The sequence below is a fragment of the Nematolebias whitei genome, chromosome 21, assembly GCF_014905685.2.
Source record: "Nematolebias whitei isolate Nwh7 chromosome 21, NemWhi1, whole genome shotgun sequence".
Lineage (NCBI taxonomy): Eukaryota > Metazoa > Chordata > Actinopteri > Cyprinodontiformes > Rivulidae > Nematolebias > Nematolebias whitei.
The window spans coordinates 11,537,829-11,554,671 of record NC_056518.1 but is presented as its reverse complement, the minus strand read 5'-3'; the positions used below and the strand labels follow the sequence as shown (position 1 = coordinate 11,554,671).

At 42.8% G+C, this 16,843-nt stretch overlaps 1 protein-coding gene across 5 annotated transcripts in view; it reads left to right on the top strand.

The window, feature by feature from the left end:
• The window catches only part of zgc:110158 (uncharacterized protein LOC553590 homolog), a 73,415-nt gene that overhangs the window by 50,371 nt on the left and 6,201 nt on the right, over positions 1-16,843 (top strand). For 2 of the 5 annotated variants that reach the window (XM_037695088.1, XM_037695090.1), the window contains exons 5-17: positions 1,674-1,763; positions 9,499-9,582; positions 10,683-10,742; positions 12,236-12,302; positions 12,518-12,582; positions 12,781-12,842; positions 13,178-13,223; positions 14,541-14,576; positions 14,663-14,717; positions 14,927-14,997; positions 15,349-15,427; positions 15,516-15,544; positions 15,655-15,756. In XM_037695088.1, coding sequence (XP_037551016.1) covers positions 1,674-1,763; positions 9,499-9,582; positions 10,683-10,742; positions 12,236-12,302; positions 12,518-12,582; positions 12,781-12,842; positions 13,178-13,223; positions 14,541-14,576; positions 14,663-14,717; positions 14,927-14,997; positions 15,349-15,427; positions 15,516-15,544; positions 15,655-15,756 — 846 coding nt within the window. The remainder of the gene's footprint in view (positions 1-1,673; positions 1,764-9,498; positions 9,583-10,682; positions 10,743-12,235; positions 12,303-12,517; positions 12,583-12,780; positions 12,843-13,177; positions 13,224-14,540; positions 14,577-14,662; positions 14,718-14,926; positions 14,998-15,348; positions 15,428-15,515; positions 15,545-15,654; positions 15,757-16,843) is intronic. The other 3 variants (XM_037695092.1, XM_037695093.1, XM_037695089.1) reach the window with 2 other exon arrangements.

Sequence of the window (16,843 nt, the reverse complement as noted above, 5' to 3'; positions counted from 1 at the left end):
CACACACACACACACACACACACACACACACACACACACACACACACTGTTTGTGTTGCAGAACAGGAGCTGGTGGTGGTGCATGTGTTCATATGATTAGCAGCTGCTTTCGTCAGGTCCCACAGTTACAGATGTTTGTTTCTTTTCAACATTTCCAGGTTTTAAACGTCATCACTCTATACAATTACCATTTATGTGTGTTTGTAGGAAGCAAGTTAATGTGGAATAAAGCTCATTATGTTGTTCTTAAGTTAAACCAAAAGTCATTTTATTCTTCATAAAAATGTAAATATGATAAACATAAAATCACTTCTATTTTTTATGTTGTGGCTGCCCACAGGCAGTGCATTAAAGAATAGTTTCCACCATCTTTATATGCAGTCAGTGAAAAACGGTAAAAACTCAGCTTATTTGTCAGTGATGTATTTATGAGCATCGTGAAGGCTTAGATTGTTTTAAGCACAATACTTTAGCGTGACTTTTATTATTCTTTAAAGTTTTACGAGTAAATCAGTTATACAACTTAAAGGATTTAATATTTCTATAACTGGTTGCCATAAAAGGTGGATGATCATTTAATTACTGTGTGTTATTGTCTGTTAGCAAAATATCTCATGACCCACTCAACTATTTTGAATGAAACTCAAAAAGTAATCATTGTTTGGACACCTATAGTTGATGCAAGCAATGCAAATGTCATTAAATCTAGTTTTTGATTTACTGTAAAGATGCAATGTATATTTTTGTTGTAATGGGCGTGTGTGTGTGAAAAGTTCCTGTAAATATATTCTCCCAGAAGCGTTTAACCTTTTGCGGTGTGTGAAGAAGTAAGATGATTTTATTTTGTATAAGTCTAACACGTTGTTTCCAAATGCCAACAGTTGCTGTAAAGCAGGGTCTGCAACTTTTACCATCAAAAGGCATTTCTGCCCCTTTGTTCACTAAATGTGCTACAACTGGGATTCTCAACTGGTGGCCCACATGGACCACTTTAAGTTTGTTGCAGGGGTGATTTTATAAAATTTAAAATATCTATTGATTTTTATTGGTATTTTTACACGTTTAAGATCAAATAAAAAATGAGATTCTTGTAAAGAAGGAAACAATAATATTGTTTTTGCCCAGTTTCTAAAAACTAAAACAATAAACTGCATTCTGATGTGATTTTTTTTTTTTATTGTAAAAAAAAAATTACGTGCCGGTATTTTACTTTGAAGAAATAAAGCATTAAGTGAAAGTGAGCATGTTCTACTCCTTGTAATGTTTCTAGTATTTGCAAAATAAAAGACAGTTAAACTGTTAAAACGAGCCCTTTTAGTTGTTGTAAGAACCAATAAAATTCAGTTTTAAGTTCGTTTTGGTCAAAGCTGGAAAGAGCCGCTGCAGAGGAACCAAAGAGCCACATGTGGCTCCAGAGCCGCAGGTTGCAGACCCCTGAACGAAATAATTGTGAGAATTTAACTTCCAGTCTTTATTGTTCTTGTTTTTCTCTAAAATAGTAATAAAAAATCACTTCAACCACTACGATGCCTTGATTGTCACGTTAATTGTTGGAGTCTAGCTTGTCATGGTTAAGGAAGAAAACATCTGGAACATCTGTGTGTATGCATTATTGCACGGAGCAGTAAGAGACGACAACGGTTGTGATAAATGTGTGTTTTCTGTTTATTCAGAGCGCAGCGGCAGCACCCAGTCCTGTGATGGGCAACATGCCCCCCAACGACGCCATGCCAGGTGGTCCCATGCCCCCAGGCTTCTTCCAGGTATGACCCACCCCCTTTAAGACCACTTCCACATTTGTTCTTAACTCATCACTGTCTCACATTCATCCATTTCTCTCCAATAATAAAAATGTCAAGTTTTTTTTTTTTTTAATCTTTTTCTTGCTTTTTATTTTCTTGTTGGCACGTTCACGTGGCCGATACCTGCCTCAAGTACTCATAAAAATACCCCGATACCTCTTTCATCCTCGGTAACGTGACTTCCTCTTCCACTTCATAATTAACCGAGGACAAATAATAAAAAATGTCCGTAGTCTAAAGATATTTTAATATAAACACAGTTGATCTTAAGATAACAGACTGCTGTTACATCGTCGTATGTTTAAGTACTAACTCATTAACTATGTATTGGTACTATGTATGGGCAAGTTCCCAAACTGAAGTACTTTTTCTCAGTGTGAAAAGTAGTATTGGGACACCACTAAATCAGGACTGAAGTAGTCAGAGAAGTAATCTTAAAACCTGTATTTTAATATATTGTGTATATAATCACTTCTAACCATGTTCAAACACAACATTCACGTCATTGAATAAACTGATAAATTGGCTTTCCTGCTGTTTTTTTATTTTAACGCTGCAGCTAAGTCTGTTGTAATTCTTGTACAACGAACCTTTCTGCCCAATTTTGAAACTTATAAGCAGAAATATTCCTTGTTTTTATCTTAAAGCTTAATTTACATCATTGTGTTGGTTTGGTTGAGACACCAAGGTTGTTGTAAAAAAAATCAGACTTTATTCAATTGTTTTTCATTCAGACATTAAAAATTTACATTTTATAAGACGTATTTGTAAACTTTTCTGTAGAAAAAAAAAAACGTTTTCTAAGTATGAAAATGTTAAAAATCAGTCTCAAAGAAGTGACTGACACCTGAAAAAGTACAAAGACTCGAGTAGAGTTTGTGCAGGTGACGCTGCAGGTGCAGTTTTTCTCCTCTGCATTTGTTTAAACATTGTTTATTAAACGTGATGTTCTCATCCATCCCAGCCTCAGACGCTGTTCATTCGTCTGTGCCTCGGCTCTCTGAGCATCCATCCGTTCTTCCACTCGTCCCATCTCCGTTTCCGTCCGTCTCTGACCCGTCCTCGCTCTGTAGAGGGAAAGGTTTGAGCGTCGGGAGACGGCTCTCTGAAGAGTCGCGAGCCTCCCGAACACGAGTGCATGCAGGCTTGTACACTCACAAACAAAAACCCGTACCTTCACATCCTCTGTGATGGACAGCAGTGGCATTTGGCGGGAGGCACGATAAGGTGGTGGCAAAGAGTGGGCGCAAAAAAAGCGAGTGACACAGAGAGAGAGAGAGAGAGGGGTGGATAGAGAGGAAGAAGAGATGGAAATGCAAAAGATTTCTTCCACAAGGATTGTTGCAGTGTGTGTTTCTGCTGCTGCCTACCACCACATTGTTTGCTGGTTGAGCAATGCAGTGGGGTGGGGGGTGGGGGGGTATTAGTGAATGTCTGACTGTGAATAAGAAGGAGGGTTGGGGGGTGGGAGGGGGTGACGAGAGGCATTGGAAGTGCTATTTTTAACATTGGTGGGGGAGTGAGACTGAGCAAAGGTTTGTGTGTTTTTGTGTGGCTGTTGTGTTCAGGAGAGCTCGGAACAGAAAGCTTCGCTGCTTCACTGTGTAATGTGGTTGTTTATGCTCGTTAACGTGTCGTCTCTTAGACAGTCGGTTTGTCATCCTTAACTCCTTAATATATAAAATAAATGATCATTTGAAAGTTAAATGTCTTTGGAATGCAAGCAAAACACTTTTCTCTAGAATCCGTGATAAAACCAAAACAAGTCCCGCTTTTTTTATGTGCGTATCATGGCATCTGGTCGTTATCGACTTCTAAATGTTGTTCAAGTCTAATCTCAAGTGTACAAAAATACACAACAGATTCTACCACGCTAATATTAATTACAGAAATGAAACCCAAGCTGAAATGGAAAAGACGTGTGAGAATCTTAAGTCCATCCTTGAAGCTTTCATAGGATTGATGGAGAGAAAGTAGCAGCCAGGTGGAGCTGCTCAAATGAACTTGATGACTTCATCTGAGTGACCACAGGAGTGTTGTTATTGTTGACATCTGGAGCATACAGCTGTGTGTTTACGCAATGTCAAGGAGGAAAGACAACAGCACTGACATTAAAGAAGCAATTGTTGCTAGCATCAGATTGGTCAGAAGATCGTTTCCACTCCATTTGTAGTTCCTTCATTCCTCAGAGGAAAAAAAAACAGTTATCTAAAGTGTAACTTGATATATTTTAATTTTCCTCTTAGGTGCATGTCCACTGTGAGAGACAATCTAAAAAAAAATAAAAATCCGGAAATCACAATGTATGATTTTTAAAATAATTTATTTGTGTGTTACTGCTGTAAATAAGTATTTGAACACCTTCCAATCAGTTCTAGCCCTCAAAGACCTGTTAGTCCACCTCCACTCCACTGATTATTCTAAATTAGAAGCACCTGTTTGAGGTCGGTAGCTGCATAAAGACACCGGTCCACCCCACACAATCAGTAAGACTCCAACTACTAACATGGCTAAGACCAAAGAGCTGTCCAAAGACACCAGAGACAAATTGTAGACCTTCACAAAGCTGGAAAGGGCTACGAGGCAATTGCTAAGCAGCTTGGTGAAAAAAGATCAACTGTTGAAGCAATTATTAGAAAATGGAAGAAGCTAAACATGACTGTCGATCTCCCTCGGACTGGGCTCCATGCAAGATCTCACCTCGTGGCGTATCAATGATCCTAAGAAAGGTGAGGAATCAGCCCAGAACTACACGAGAGGAGCTGGTCAATGACCTGAAGAGAGCTGGCACCACTGTTTCCATGGTTACTGTGGATAATACACTAAGACGTCATAGTTTCAAATCATGCATGGCATGGAAGGTTCCCCTGGTTAAATCAGCACACGTCCAGGCCCGTCTGAAGTTTGACCATGACCTTTTGGATGATCCAGAGGAGTCATGGGAGAAAGTTCTGTGGTCAGATGAGACCAAAATATAACTTTTTGGTCATAAATCCACTCGCCGTGTTTGGAGGACGAAGAATGATGAGTACCATCCCAAAAACACCATCCCAACTGTGAAGCATGGAGGTGGAAGCATCATGCTTTGGGGGTGTTTTTCTGCACATGGCACAGGACGACTGCACTGTATTAAGGAGAGGATGACCGGGGCCATGTATTGAGAGATTTTGGGGAACAACCTCCTTCCATAAGTCAGAGCATTGAAGATGAGTCATGGCTGGGTCTTCCAACATGACAATGACCCGAAGCACACAGCCAGGAGAACCAAGGAGTGGCTCTGTAAGAAGCATATCAAGGTTCTGGAGTGGTCTAGCCAGTCTCCAGACCTAAACCCTATAGAAAATCTTTGGAGGGAGCTCAAACTTCGTGTTTCTCAGTGACAGCCCAGAAACTGATCTAGAGAAGATCTGTGTGGAGGAATGGACCAAAATCTCTGCTGCGGTGTGAGCAGACCTGGTGACAAACTACAGGAAACATTTGAGCTCTGTAACTGCAAACAAATATACTGTACCAAATATTAACATTGATTTTCACAGGTGTTCAAATACTTATTTGCAGCAGTAATACACAAACAAATTATTAAAAAATCTTAGATTGTGATTTCCGGATTTTTTATTTTTTTTTTAAAGATTATGTCTCTCACAGTGGACATGCACCTAAGATGAAAATGTCAGACCCCTGTATATATATGTATATATGTATATATATATATATATATATATATATATATATATATATATATATATGTATATATATATATATGTATATGTGTGTGTGTGTGTGTGTGTGCAATTAAATATTGTCAAATCAATATTTAGAATAGTTCCCAGTCTTCCCAGGAGTGGATTCCCTTAGCAAATTCACCCTAACATCAGACAATGCTCAAAGAACTGGCGACAAACCCAACAGCTCCAATGCCAACTCTACAGTTAGCAGGTTAAAGGTTAAAGTTCATGACAAGACAATTGGACAAAGACTGAACAAGTGTTCCTTGTTGAAGGGTTGCCAGCAGAAAACCACTTTTCTTTGCAACAACTAAAGCAGCTTGAGTTATGTAGAATTTATATCTGAATGAGCCTTAAGACTTCAGGAAAGTCCTTTGGATGGATGACACCAAAGTGGAGATGTTTACCCATAATGCTCGTCAGCATGTTTGGTGAAAGCTACAAGCTCGTAGGTTGCAGTTTTTCTGATTAGTAGAAACTTGCACAAACATCTTGTGCCAGCTGGTTAGGATGGTGGTGGAGGCTAATGGTTTGGAAATCTGTTCAGCTGTGGGACCTGGACATCTTGCAGTCAATGAGTGGACCACAAACTCCTTTGTAGACCGAAATATTCTAGAATGAGATGTGAGGCCATCAGCTGAAATCAACAACTAAACAGCTGAAAAACTAAAGAGTCAAAGTCCAGACCTGAACTTGATTGAAATACTTTGGTGAAAGAGCTGAGAGGAAACCAACGTCTGCAAACCTCAATGAACCTAAAGCAATGTTCTAAAGAAGAGTGGGCCAAACCATAGCAGAGACCATTTGTGTTTTTTGTAACTTTAGGTTAGCTTTGGATAAGATTACTTCCAATTTAGAGTATTTGATTTTTAAAGACTTCAGCACGTTAATTAGATCCATGATTAGCTTCTGGCTTTGTTTAATCAAATATAAATCAGATAACAGAGAATCCTCTATATTTACTATATTTGTATTTATTCTCGTTTACTTTGTACAGTTTTCGTAGATTCTGTTTTTCTGTTGAGTACAAGCCTCGTGTGTTCATGTAATCACTGCAGACATAAAGGAAAGTACACACAGAATGAACTGAATTCATTTCAGTCTGTTTATGTAAAGTAGTAGAAACATTCAGTATCTTAAAGCTTTGCTTTATTATTATTTTTTATCTATTATATTTTATGAATTTGTTTAGTATGCAGTCACTGCGAAGGGTAAAACACACGTTAAGGTAATTTAAGAACATTTCTTTGTCATTTAACAGCTGCAAATGTTGGTAATACAGTTCTGCAAGAGAGAAAAACCATGTTTTTTGTTAGTTTTTTAGTTTAGGTCCAGATGACCTGACTGAACATTGTGGGATTTTATACCTGGATTATTGAGCATGAACTTTGTTGTTTTTTAGTTAAATCATCCTGTCAGCCTTCACGACTCTCAGCTCTGTAGTGACGGGGTGTCCACGTTTTGTTCATTTTTGTCCTCCAGAGAACAGAGTGAACAGTCTTCTGCAGTCCATCTGTAGACTTTTAAGAGGCGCATCACTGAGCGGCCTCGGCACAGAATGGAGACCACTGAGGACTTTTGGAGTTTGTTGTAACAGTTTGAACAAACCTGTTTTGCTACTGATACAAGGTCAAGTTAAAATCACAAAGCGTTGTGTTTTTGAGCAATACATCAACCGTTTTGTTTGTATGACTAACTTTTGCAAACAGAAAGATGTTCTGTATGACGCACTGAAAACTGCAACAGATTCATAAACTTAAAGGTGCATAGCAGAAAATGAATGATTGCTGCCATAAACAAATAATCCTTTGTACTTATCCTCATTCGTTATTACTCTTTTGATAAGCTGATAAATACAGTAGGTCCATCATGTCGTTTTATTTAATTTTATTCAAAATCCTACTTCTAACCTACAAAGCCCTCAACAACCTAGCTCCATCTTATATTACAAATCTTATTGTTCCATATTTTCCTAACAGAGCACTTCACTCTCAGACTGCAGGTTTACTTGCGGTTCCTAGAGTTTCCAAGAGCAGAATGGAAGGAAGATCTTTCAGTTGTCAGGCTCCTCTCTTGTGGAACCAACGTCCAGTTTCTGCCCATGAGGCTGACACATTGTCCAGTTTTAAGACTGGTTTCCTTTTTGATAAATCCTATAGTTAGGGTTGTCTTGTTATGATGCCATAGGCTTAGACTACCGGAGGACAAATTGACCTCATTTCCTTAAATGAATTGTTAAAATTGAATAGTTTTCATTTGATATATTTCTATCTTAACATGTGATTCTCGACCTGCCATTGTGTATCTGTTCCTCTTAAACCCAGCCAGTCGAAGCAGATGGACGCTTGTCCTGAGCCTGGTTCTGCTAAAGGTTTCTTCCTCATGAGTGAGTTTTTCTTTCCACCGTCGCCTTCATGCTCAAGATGAGAGTTCTGTGATGGAGTTAAACTCAAAGCTGCTCCTCAGATAAATAATGTTCAATTATTAGTTTATATATGAATGTTTGTGTTCAGTGCCCTGAGACGACTTCTGTTGTGACTTGGAACTACATAAATAAACTGAATTGAATTGACTTGAATTTATCTGCGGTTTTAGCAGCACAGGAAATAGCGGACACATCAGTCTTCATCTGTCCTGACACGTCCACTGATCAGCCACAATATTTACATTTTCTGACAAGTGAATAAATTTGAACATCTCATTACAATATAATGTCCTGCTGGTCACCTTTGGTTCTGGCACGCACCCAACAGATCTACTGCCAAACATTTTGTCAGACACTACTGGATCCCCCTCCGAAGGTCCTGCAACCATGCCCCAAAACCAGTGGTGGGTGATTTAGTGAGCAGGGGGGACATGGACAGCATTCAAACGTTTTATCTGCGTGATTGTAATATCACAGATGATCAGTGTTGATTCAATACAGGAAGTGAATCCCTGTAACACCAAATATTTAAAAGCAGCTTCAACATGTTGCTAGTTGTGATAAATGACTGTGACTCACTCAGACGGCGTGGGGCAATAATTGAAATTGGCTTAGTGATGAAGTGATTGTAATGATTAATCAATTATCTAAAATAGCTGCTTTATTTCCTGTCGGTCAGCTCATTGGTTAATTGACCAGCCTCGGCTCGTCTCTTGTGCTCACACATTACTGAACAGGCACTGATATTAGGAAGGCGAACGTTGCCGTTTTGATTTTGAAGCTGCACATCGTTTGACGTTTCTTTCTGTTCCTCTCAAGCTGACGAGATGTTACTGTGGTTTATTAGGTCACATCGTAAAGCTCTTGGAGTCAAAGTGCCGTCGTCTTCAGATGCCTTGGAGGGTTAGGTGGAAATTTCCATCAGCTGTTTGTAAATCGGCCGCTCTGTTTTCTTGAATGAAGTGAAAATGGAAGTGGCTGCTGTGACTTATTCATCAGCGCGTCCTAGTGTCATGCAGGGAAAGTGCGCTGTGAGATTTTCAGTCATTTGGAGAAATGAAGCACAGAAGTTCAGTTTGGTTGTGAAGGAAGTTCCCACTTTGTCTTTGGCTTGTTTTTGTCCTGGTTCAAAGTTGCCACCAGTTCTTGTCCAGTTGCATCCAGTCTTTGATAATACTGCCCTCAAGTGGTTCAGACTGGAACAAGCCCTCATGAGATCTGCTGGTCCCAGCAGCACCTCTGATGGTTTGATGGTCGTCTCCTGGTGCGTTATGCTCTGTATCATACCGAATCATTTGTTTGCACCACAGGGACAAGAAACGTTACGTGTTGGGCTATCATTTTGGTTTTGTTGCCTAATATTTTGCCCAGCCTGTCCACTTTCTTCCACTTTCCACTTCACATTTTCCTTCTCAAACTAAACACCCCCTCCAGACTCCCCCCAGCATCATCTTCCTCTTTCTTATGACTGATCGGGTTCATCCTCCAGGTGTAAACCCACATTTTGCCCCCCTCCCCTCTCTGATGTCACTCTTCTTTCTTAAAGGGACCGCCCGGCTCTCAGCAGTCCCCTCATGCACAGCCCCCCCCACACAACCCCAGCAACCCCATGATGGGACCCCATGGTCAGGTAAGATGCAACAAGAAAAGAATAAGAAAAACACCCTCTTTCAAACACTGCTCTGTTTTCCTCCCCCCCCCCCCCCCAAATTCACCACTGTTTCTCCTTTTACCCATAAGCCTTTGCAGGCTCTAGTTTAGTTCTGGCTCCCCCCCTCTAGATGTCAGGCCCGCTCCAGTTGGGAGCTCCTTTTATGAAAGCTGAGCGTCCGGGGGCAGCGGAGCCTGCTCCTCTCAGCCCAGGACCAGCTTGTCCCTGTGCGGGATGAATAATTCACTCCCCTGCCCCTCCCCCGGAGCAGCTTGTAGGGGGTTGCACACTTATCTTCTCCTTACACACACACACACACACACACACACACACACACACACACACACACACCCCTCCCCCTTGCTTACTTGTTCTTGCATCTTATAAATAAAACAGAGGACAAGCAAAATAAATGTGTGGTAGATCCACCGATCTGGTCTCGTTTTCTAAAATAAATGAAAACTTTTCACTCGCTAAGACCGAACGGAAACGTGCACGCGTCTACGTGCATTGAGCCTCGAGAAGTTTTGACCTCGGTCTTTGTGTTTCAGCACTTATCCAGAACCGTAGCCACAGATGCCACTGTGGAGGTAAAGCGAGGCTTCGCCCATTAACTACGGCAGCTCAGCTCTTCATTCTCGTGGTTTCCAGTTTCTGTCTCGTGTGTGAGAGAGTGGGGACAAGCTTCCGCTAAGGCTTTGAACCGTGTTGTTGGCCTTAGGTGTATCCGACTAAGCCAGGCAGACCACAGGCCGGGTCAGCTTACACCACAGGCTGTGTAAGCGCTGCCTGTAGACACACAGGAATACATGCTTTGAGTGCATCTTTCCAATATAAAAGGGGTTAATGCTTATACGACACAGCTTGCATGAGTGTATTTTTGGTTCCTTGGCAGAAATGTTGCTGAATTAGCAGATTTTAGATGTCATCTTCCATTCTCCAACCACACTGTGTCCATCTGCGTGTCCACAGTGCAACCTCAGAGTGCTTCTGGATTTATCAATAATAGAAATGTCATCTTTTCTGTCCCCATCACCCCCTGTGCTGTTCTCTCTCTCTTTCCTCTACTTCCTCTGCAGCCTTTCATGTCTCCGCGGTATCCAGGTGGACCGCGCCCCACACTCCGAATGCCAAATCAGGTAATCAATATTTGGTTAAAGTTGACACCTGTTAGAAAACTCAGAAATAATCACTCAGGAGTCTAGGATTGAAGTTTGACCAAATGTGTTAAAAGATGCAAGGAGAGAGAGTTTGCCCTCACTTCAAAATGAACAAAAACGACTCGACAGGGACGTCCTTACAGCAACACGAGCACACCCTCCCTAACATCAACACACTGACACAATTATTCATACATTCCAAGCTGAAGAAGGGTTTCCAGCTGGCAGAGACTCGTCATGGTTTCAGCGTGTCGAGCTGAAGAGTTTCATTCAGAATCAGAATAAGCTTTATCATCATTGCACCGAGATACAGCGAGAATATGTTCGTACAGTCGTCCGAAAGATGGGCGGAGTGCACGTTGCTGCTGCTACAGGAGCGCAGCCTCTTATTCTCTTTCAGAATACTTTTTAGATAGAAAAAGGTAAAAGCCATGAGGATGGATAGTGGTATTACAAAAAAAATCTCTTCACATCGTGTCCTGTCAGGACACGATTTGAGACGTCAGAAAACTCTACCAGTAAGCACATGAAGCTTTTCCAGATAGCACCATAGTCCTGATAAGATGTTGGTCAGCCGGCAGTTCTGATAAGCCTGCACAGAAGTTCTCGGGGGGGGGGACAAAGCTTTTTACTTAGTTTACCCATGTCCCAGGAGTAATTTGATACGTCGGCCTGTTTTCGAGGCCAAACGGGGTCAGATTCAGATAAGCCACAATTGTTGATTTTCTTCAGGCAGACTTTTTTCTTGTCAGCCTCGAGTCCTGCTGGTACTTTTGATCCAAAATGGCCAGATCAGTGGGCATTTCACTGATCCGTGCTATGAGCCTCATCCAAGGTCGTCTCCAACATGTTTAACAAATGGTTAAATGTGAAGGAAAGTCTCCTTCTTTCGGCTGCTCCCTTCTTCAGTGGTCGCCACAGCGATCTAACTCGCACGAAGACTTGTCGATCGCTTTTACTTCCTGATGCAACCACAGACCACCTGTTGGGGTTGGGGGCCTTGCTCAAGAGCCCAGAGTGGGGCGAATGATGGTGGAGGCAGGTGTGGGTGCTTCACCTCCACCCACATTTTGATGTCTGTTCTGGGGCTTGAACTGGAGACCTTCCAACCTTCTTTAACCTCTGTGCCACCACTGAAGGAAAGTAAACCGATAAAATGCTGTGACTTCAGTGAGATAACTTACCATGGCGGGGCGTTCATCGCCGGCGGGGTTCAGCGTGAGTGAAGAGGCAGCGTGAGCTCCGCCTTTAGCTTTTTAATTGTGTGCAGTTCAGTTCAGTAGCCGGGGCGCTCGGTTCTGTTGACAGGGCGTGGCGCCCTGCTTGTTTAATGGTAGGGGAAACACTGGACTTGGTACGAAGTTTATCACAGTAGAAAGACGTTGACATATATTTTTCAGTCACACTTGTAAGAAGCTGCGTTGCCAACATTAAGCATTTATTTAGAGTTGTCTCGTTTTGTTTCTTCTCAGCCTCCTGGGGGAATCCCAGGGTCTCAGCCTCTCCTGCCAAACAGTTTGGACCCAACAAGACCGCAAGGTAAGCTCCTGAGACCGATCACCTCCTTTAGTAGACGCTGATATTGTTTGAGGAGATTTTAGTCACAGATTACAGAACAGCTGGTTTGAAGGTAAAACTACTGGGATTAAGGAGAAGCATCAACTGTGGCATCATCATCTTAATTCCCCACTTTTACAAGTCAAGACGTATAGCTTTAAACAAACGTGTCTAACTCTTGTGCTTTATTTTTGCAGGACATCCTAACATGGGTGGACCAATGAGAATGAACCCTCCCAGAGGAATGGCCATGGGCCCACAGGTACACTGTACACAGAATATACTATTGGCTTCATGAATGGGAGTTTTAGCTGCTTTTCTGTTGCCATGGTAACCTCTGTGGGACCATATTCAGTTGATTGTAGTCCTCTAAATAAAATTTAAAAAAATGCTTTTGTCTAACTTTGCAATCCACATTCCGGTCTATAATAGTTTTGTTTTTTAATCTCACGTCTCTCAGAACTACGGTGGCATGAGGCCTCCTCCGAACTCCATGGGCGGTCCCATGCCAGGAATGAACATGTAAGTCCAGTAAATAGTTTGTCCCTTTAACTCCCGAATCTTTAGTTCTCCTTTTCTTGTCGTCTTGTCTACATTTCCAGATGTTTGATTTTCTTTATTCTGAAAGGCCAAATAAGTTGCAGGTTGTGTTTTTAATGCATTTTTACTTCGAATTTAGGAGCTTGAATATTATTCCAACAAACATTTATGTAACTAATAAAATGTGATGACTGCCATGGTCAAGGCAGCCATTTATTAGTTTTGAAGTAATCGATGCCGTCTTCAAATTGTTGAATGCAGTTCCAGTTCTTTTTCTCTTTTATTCTTGTCCTACTCTCACCCCCTCTTTTCCTCAGGGGTCCTGGAGGAAGGGGACCTTGGCCAGGACCTAATGCAAACTCTGTGAGTCAGAAAGCTTTGCACGTGCACACTGAATACACGTGGTGGAAACACTTTTCTGTGACAACACACCAACAAACATCAAACGTTACGCTTTGGGTTGTAGCTTTATTTCTGTAGTAATTAATTGAAAATGTAATCTAAAGGTTTAGCAGAAGTTTGGATGATTACTGTATTTTTCGGACTATACGTCGCTCTGGAGTGAAGGTCGCATCAGTCAAAAAATGCCCCATGATGAGGAAAAACTCATATACAAGTCGCTTCAGAGTATAAGTCGCATTCATTATGCATCGCTGCTGACCCCTTGCACCCGGGAAACGTGGGCCGGTCTTCATCCTTGCGGCACGGCACAGTTGGGTCCCACTGAGAACAGTCCGTCCCGGTCGGCAGTCGTGCCGGGGACGAGGGGGCACTGTCTCTCCTGCGCCGGAGGGGGAGGAAGGGCGCAGCAAGTCACGTGGTCCGCAGCCCCGGGAAGCATGAGGTGCAGGCGGAGGGACGCGGCCGTGAGCTCTACAGCGTCCCCGGACCCTTCCATGCCAACCGAGAACCGGTCGTGGTGCACCGCCGCTGAGGAAATGGCCCGGCGGGATCCAGGCAGACGAAGGGAAGGTCCCCCACAAGGGGGGATCCTCCGCTGCTGAGCAGCCGTCCCTTCCGCCGGGTTTAATCCCCCGGGCAGACTACGCAGACCCCACCCGTTTACCTCTCAACGGATTCTCGTCCTCTTGAACTCGAGTTCTTCATCGCAGTTAGAGTAACCTCTGCTTTTCACCAGTCCCTCACAAGTTTCTCACTCACTCCAAACTTTCCTTCTGCTGCTCGATTACTGTATTTTATTACCTGCACTTTGTAATCTGCAGAAAAGGATGGTCTTTTTTTGTGGGGGCATTTTACTTGTGTTGAGTCTTTCTCAGTTGTCTCTAAGTGAATGTTTGTTTTTTGGTTTTGATTTTTTTTATGGGGTGGGGGTTAACGGTAGAGGAACAACCTAAAGTTGTCAAAAGCCTAGCCGGCCCTCTCGTGGCTGCAAATGGTAATGTTTACTCTTTGGTCACTATAAATGAACATTTAGCGTGTCAGTCAAAAATTGCATCATGAATGGGGATTAAAAACATATAAGTTGTTTTGGACTATACGTCACAGGACTGACCAAACTATGAAAAAAAGAGCGACTTATAATCCATAAAATACGGTAGTTGTGTTTTTAAAGTTATCGTAAAGATTGGGTCTGTTGTGCCCCGTTACTGGATTTTAAAAGTTGTCTCCACTGTGACTCACTGGCTTCTCTGTGACCCTGTTTGCTCCTCTCCCCTGCAGATAGCCTACTCCTCTTCATCTCCAGGAAACTACGTGGTGAGTTCAAATGGATTAAAAAAACATGACCACTTTTCACAGTGCGCAGTGCATGCAATTTTAAACCTTCATTTGTCTGTTTCCAGGGTCCCCCTGGTGGAGGAGGTCCACCTGGAACTCCCATCATGCCCAGCCCAGGTGGTGCGTCACCTCTGTCCCCAGCATTAACACTTGTCTTGTGTCTTTTTTAGTTTTGTCCTCACTAAACAAGCTTGACTGTGTCCCTTCACCAACCAAGTGCCGTCTGAGTGTTCACATTATTTTATTTAGTTTTCCATTTCTGTCTTTCATTAGTCTTGACTGATCGCTCTGATTTCTTCATGTTAACTAACTTTTTTTTTTTTGGTTAGATTCAACTAACTCCAGTGAAAACATCTACACAATGATGAACCCCATTGGACCAGGAGGCAATAGACCCAATGTGAGTGTTTCTGTGATTTAACAAGATTTTTGACACTTTCTTTTTTTGTAACCTGCACTTTAAACTTCAGCTTCCTCCACTGCAGACTGATTCTTGGGTAAATTAGTAGTAATAAGTTGCACAGTCAGAATATTATCCATCTGTAACAGGGTTATAAGTCCTGTACATCAAACATTAGATCAACCTAATGCTTACACTTCATAAGAACTGAGCAGGAACTACCCAGGGAGGATGAATTAAATAAGCTCAGCTTGTCCCCAAGATGAAAAATTCACAATTATGTCTCAGAGTTTAAAGAATAAGAATATTGTTAGAGTCATTCCTAATGCCTGCCCCACATCCTGTCTCCAGTTTCCTATGGGACCGGGGCCTGACGGGCCCATGGGAGCTATGGGCGCAATGGAACCGCACCACATGAATGGATCACTAGGTGGGTTTAAACACAGTGGGATATCACTGATGGCAGTAATGACGTCTTTCTTCTGGGTTCAACTCAATTTAACCTTTTCCTTTCTCAGGGTCTGGGGATATGGACGGGTTGCCAAAGGTCAGTGGATGTCAAAGTTTTTAGAAATATTCCTTAGATTTACTTTTCTGCATCGTTGATAAGAATAGGAGGTCATTTATCAATTTGTCTTCCCCCCCCCCCCCCCCCAGAGCTCTCCTAACAACATGGGAGGCATGAACAATCCTCCTGGAACGCCACGAGACGACGGGGAAATGGGCGGCAACTTCTTGAACCCATTCCAAAGTGAAAGTGTGAGTAGAGTTTGTTGCTGACATCACAACCCCGACCGTTCCCCTGCTGTCCTGACATGAACCAGTGGAAGAATGCAAGCAGAGGAGGGGCTTGTCATTTTTCAAGAATAATCTCAGACTTAATTTAATATTTTTTGAAAATAAAATGTGTTTTGTCCCCGTTTTCATTATTAATCCACAAACTTTAGATGTGTTGGGTAATCTGGACAAGTACCGTAATTTCTAGTCTATAAGACGCTACTTTTTTCACACTCTTTGAATCCTGAGCCTTATACAATGCTGCAGCTAGATTATGGGTTAGTTTCTTTTTTTACGAGCTGACGCGCTTCCTGCCGCCAAAAACATTTAGCATAGTCACACCCGGGTGCTCACAGAGCTGCCCAATACACGTCTCTCTTGAGGGGTGGGTCCTCGTGACTCAATAAGACTACCTGCAGCGGCTGGAAAAAAAATCTGGCCAATGAAATACCAAACAGGTCACAGTCAAATCAATAAAACGAGGAGGGGGCACTCCCCTGCATGTGCAGAGCATATGAGGGGACTCAACTGCATGTGAAGAGCATATGAGGGGGATTCCCCAGCATGTGCAGAGCATGTGAGGGGGATTCCCCTGCATGTGCAGAGCATATGAGGGGGACTCCCCTGCATGTGCAGAGCATGTTAGGGGGATTCCCCTGCATGTGCAGAGCATGTGAGGGGGATTCCCCTGCATGTGCAGAGCATGTGAGGGGGACTCCCCTGCATGTGCAGAGCATGTGAGGGGGACTCAACTGCATGTGAAGAGCATATGAGGGGGATTCCCCTGCATGTGCAGAGCATGTGAGGGGGATTCCCCTGCATGTGCAGAGCATGTGAGGGGGACTCCCCTGCATGTGCAGAGTATGTGAGGGGGACTCCCCTGCATGTGCAGAGCATGTGAGGGGGATTCCCCTGCATGTGCAGAGCATGTGAGGGGGACTCAACTGCATGTGAAGAGCATATGAGGGGGATTCCCCTGCATGTGCAGAGCATGTGAGGGGGATTCCCCTGCATGTGCAGAGCATGTGAGGGGGATTCCCCTGCATGTGCAGAACATGTGAGGGGGATT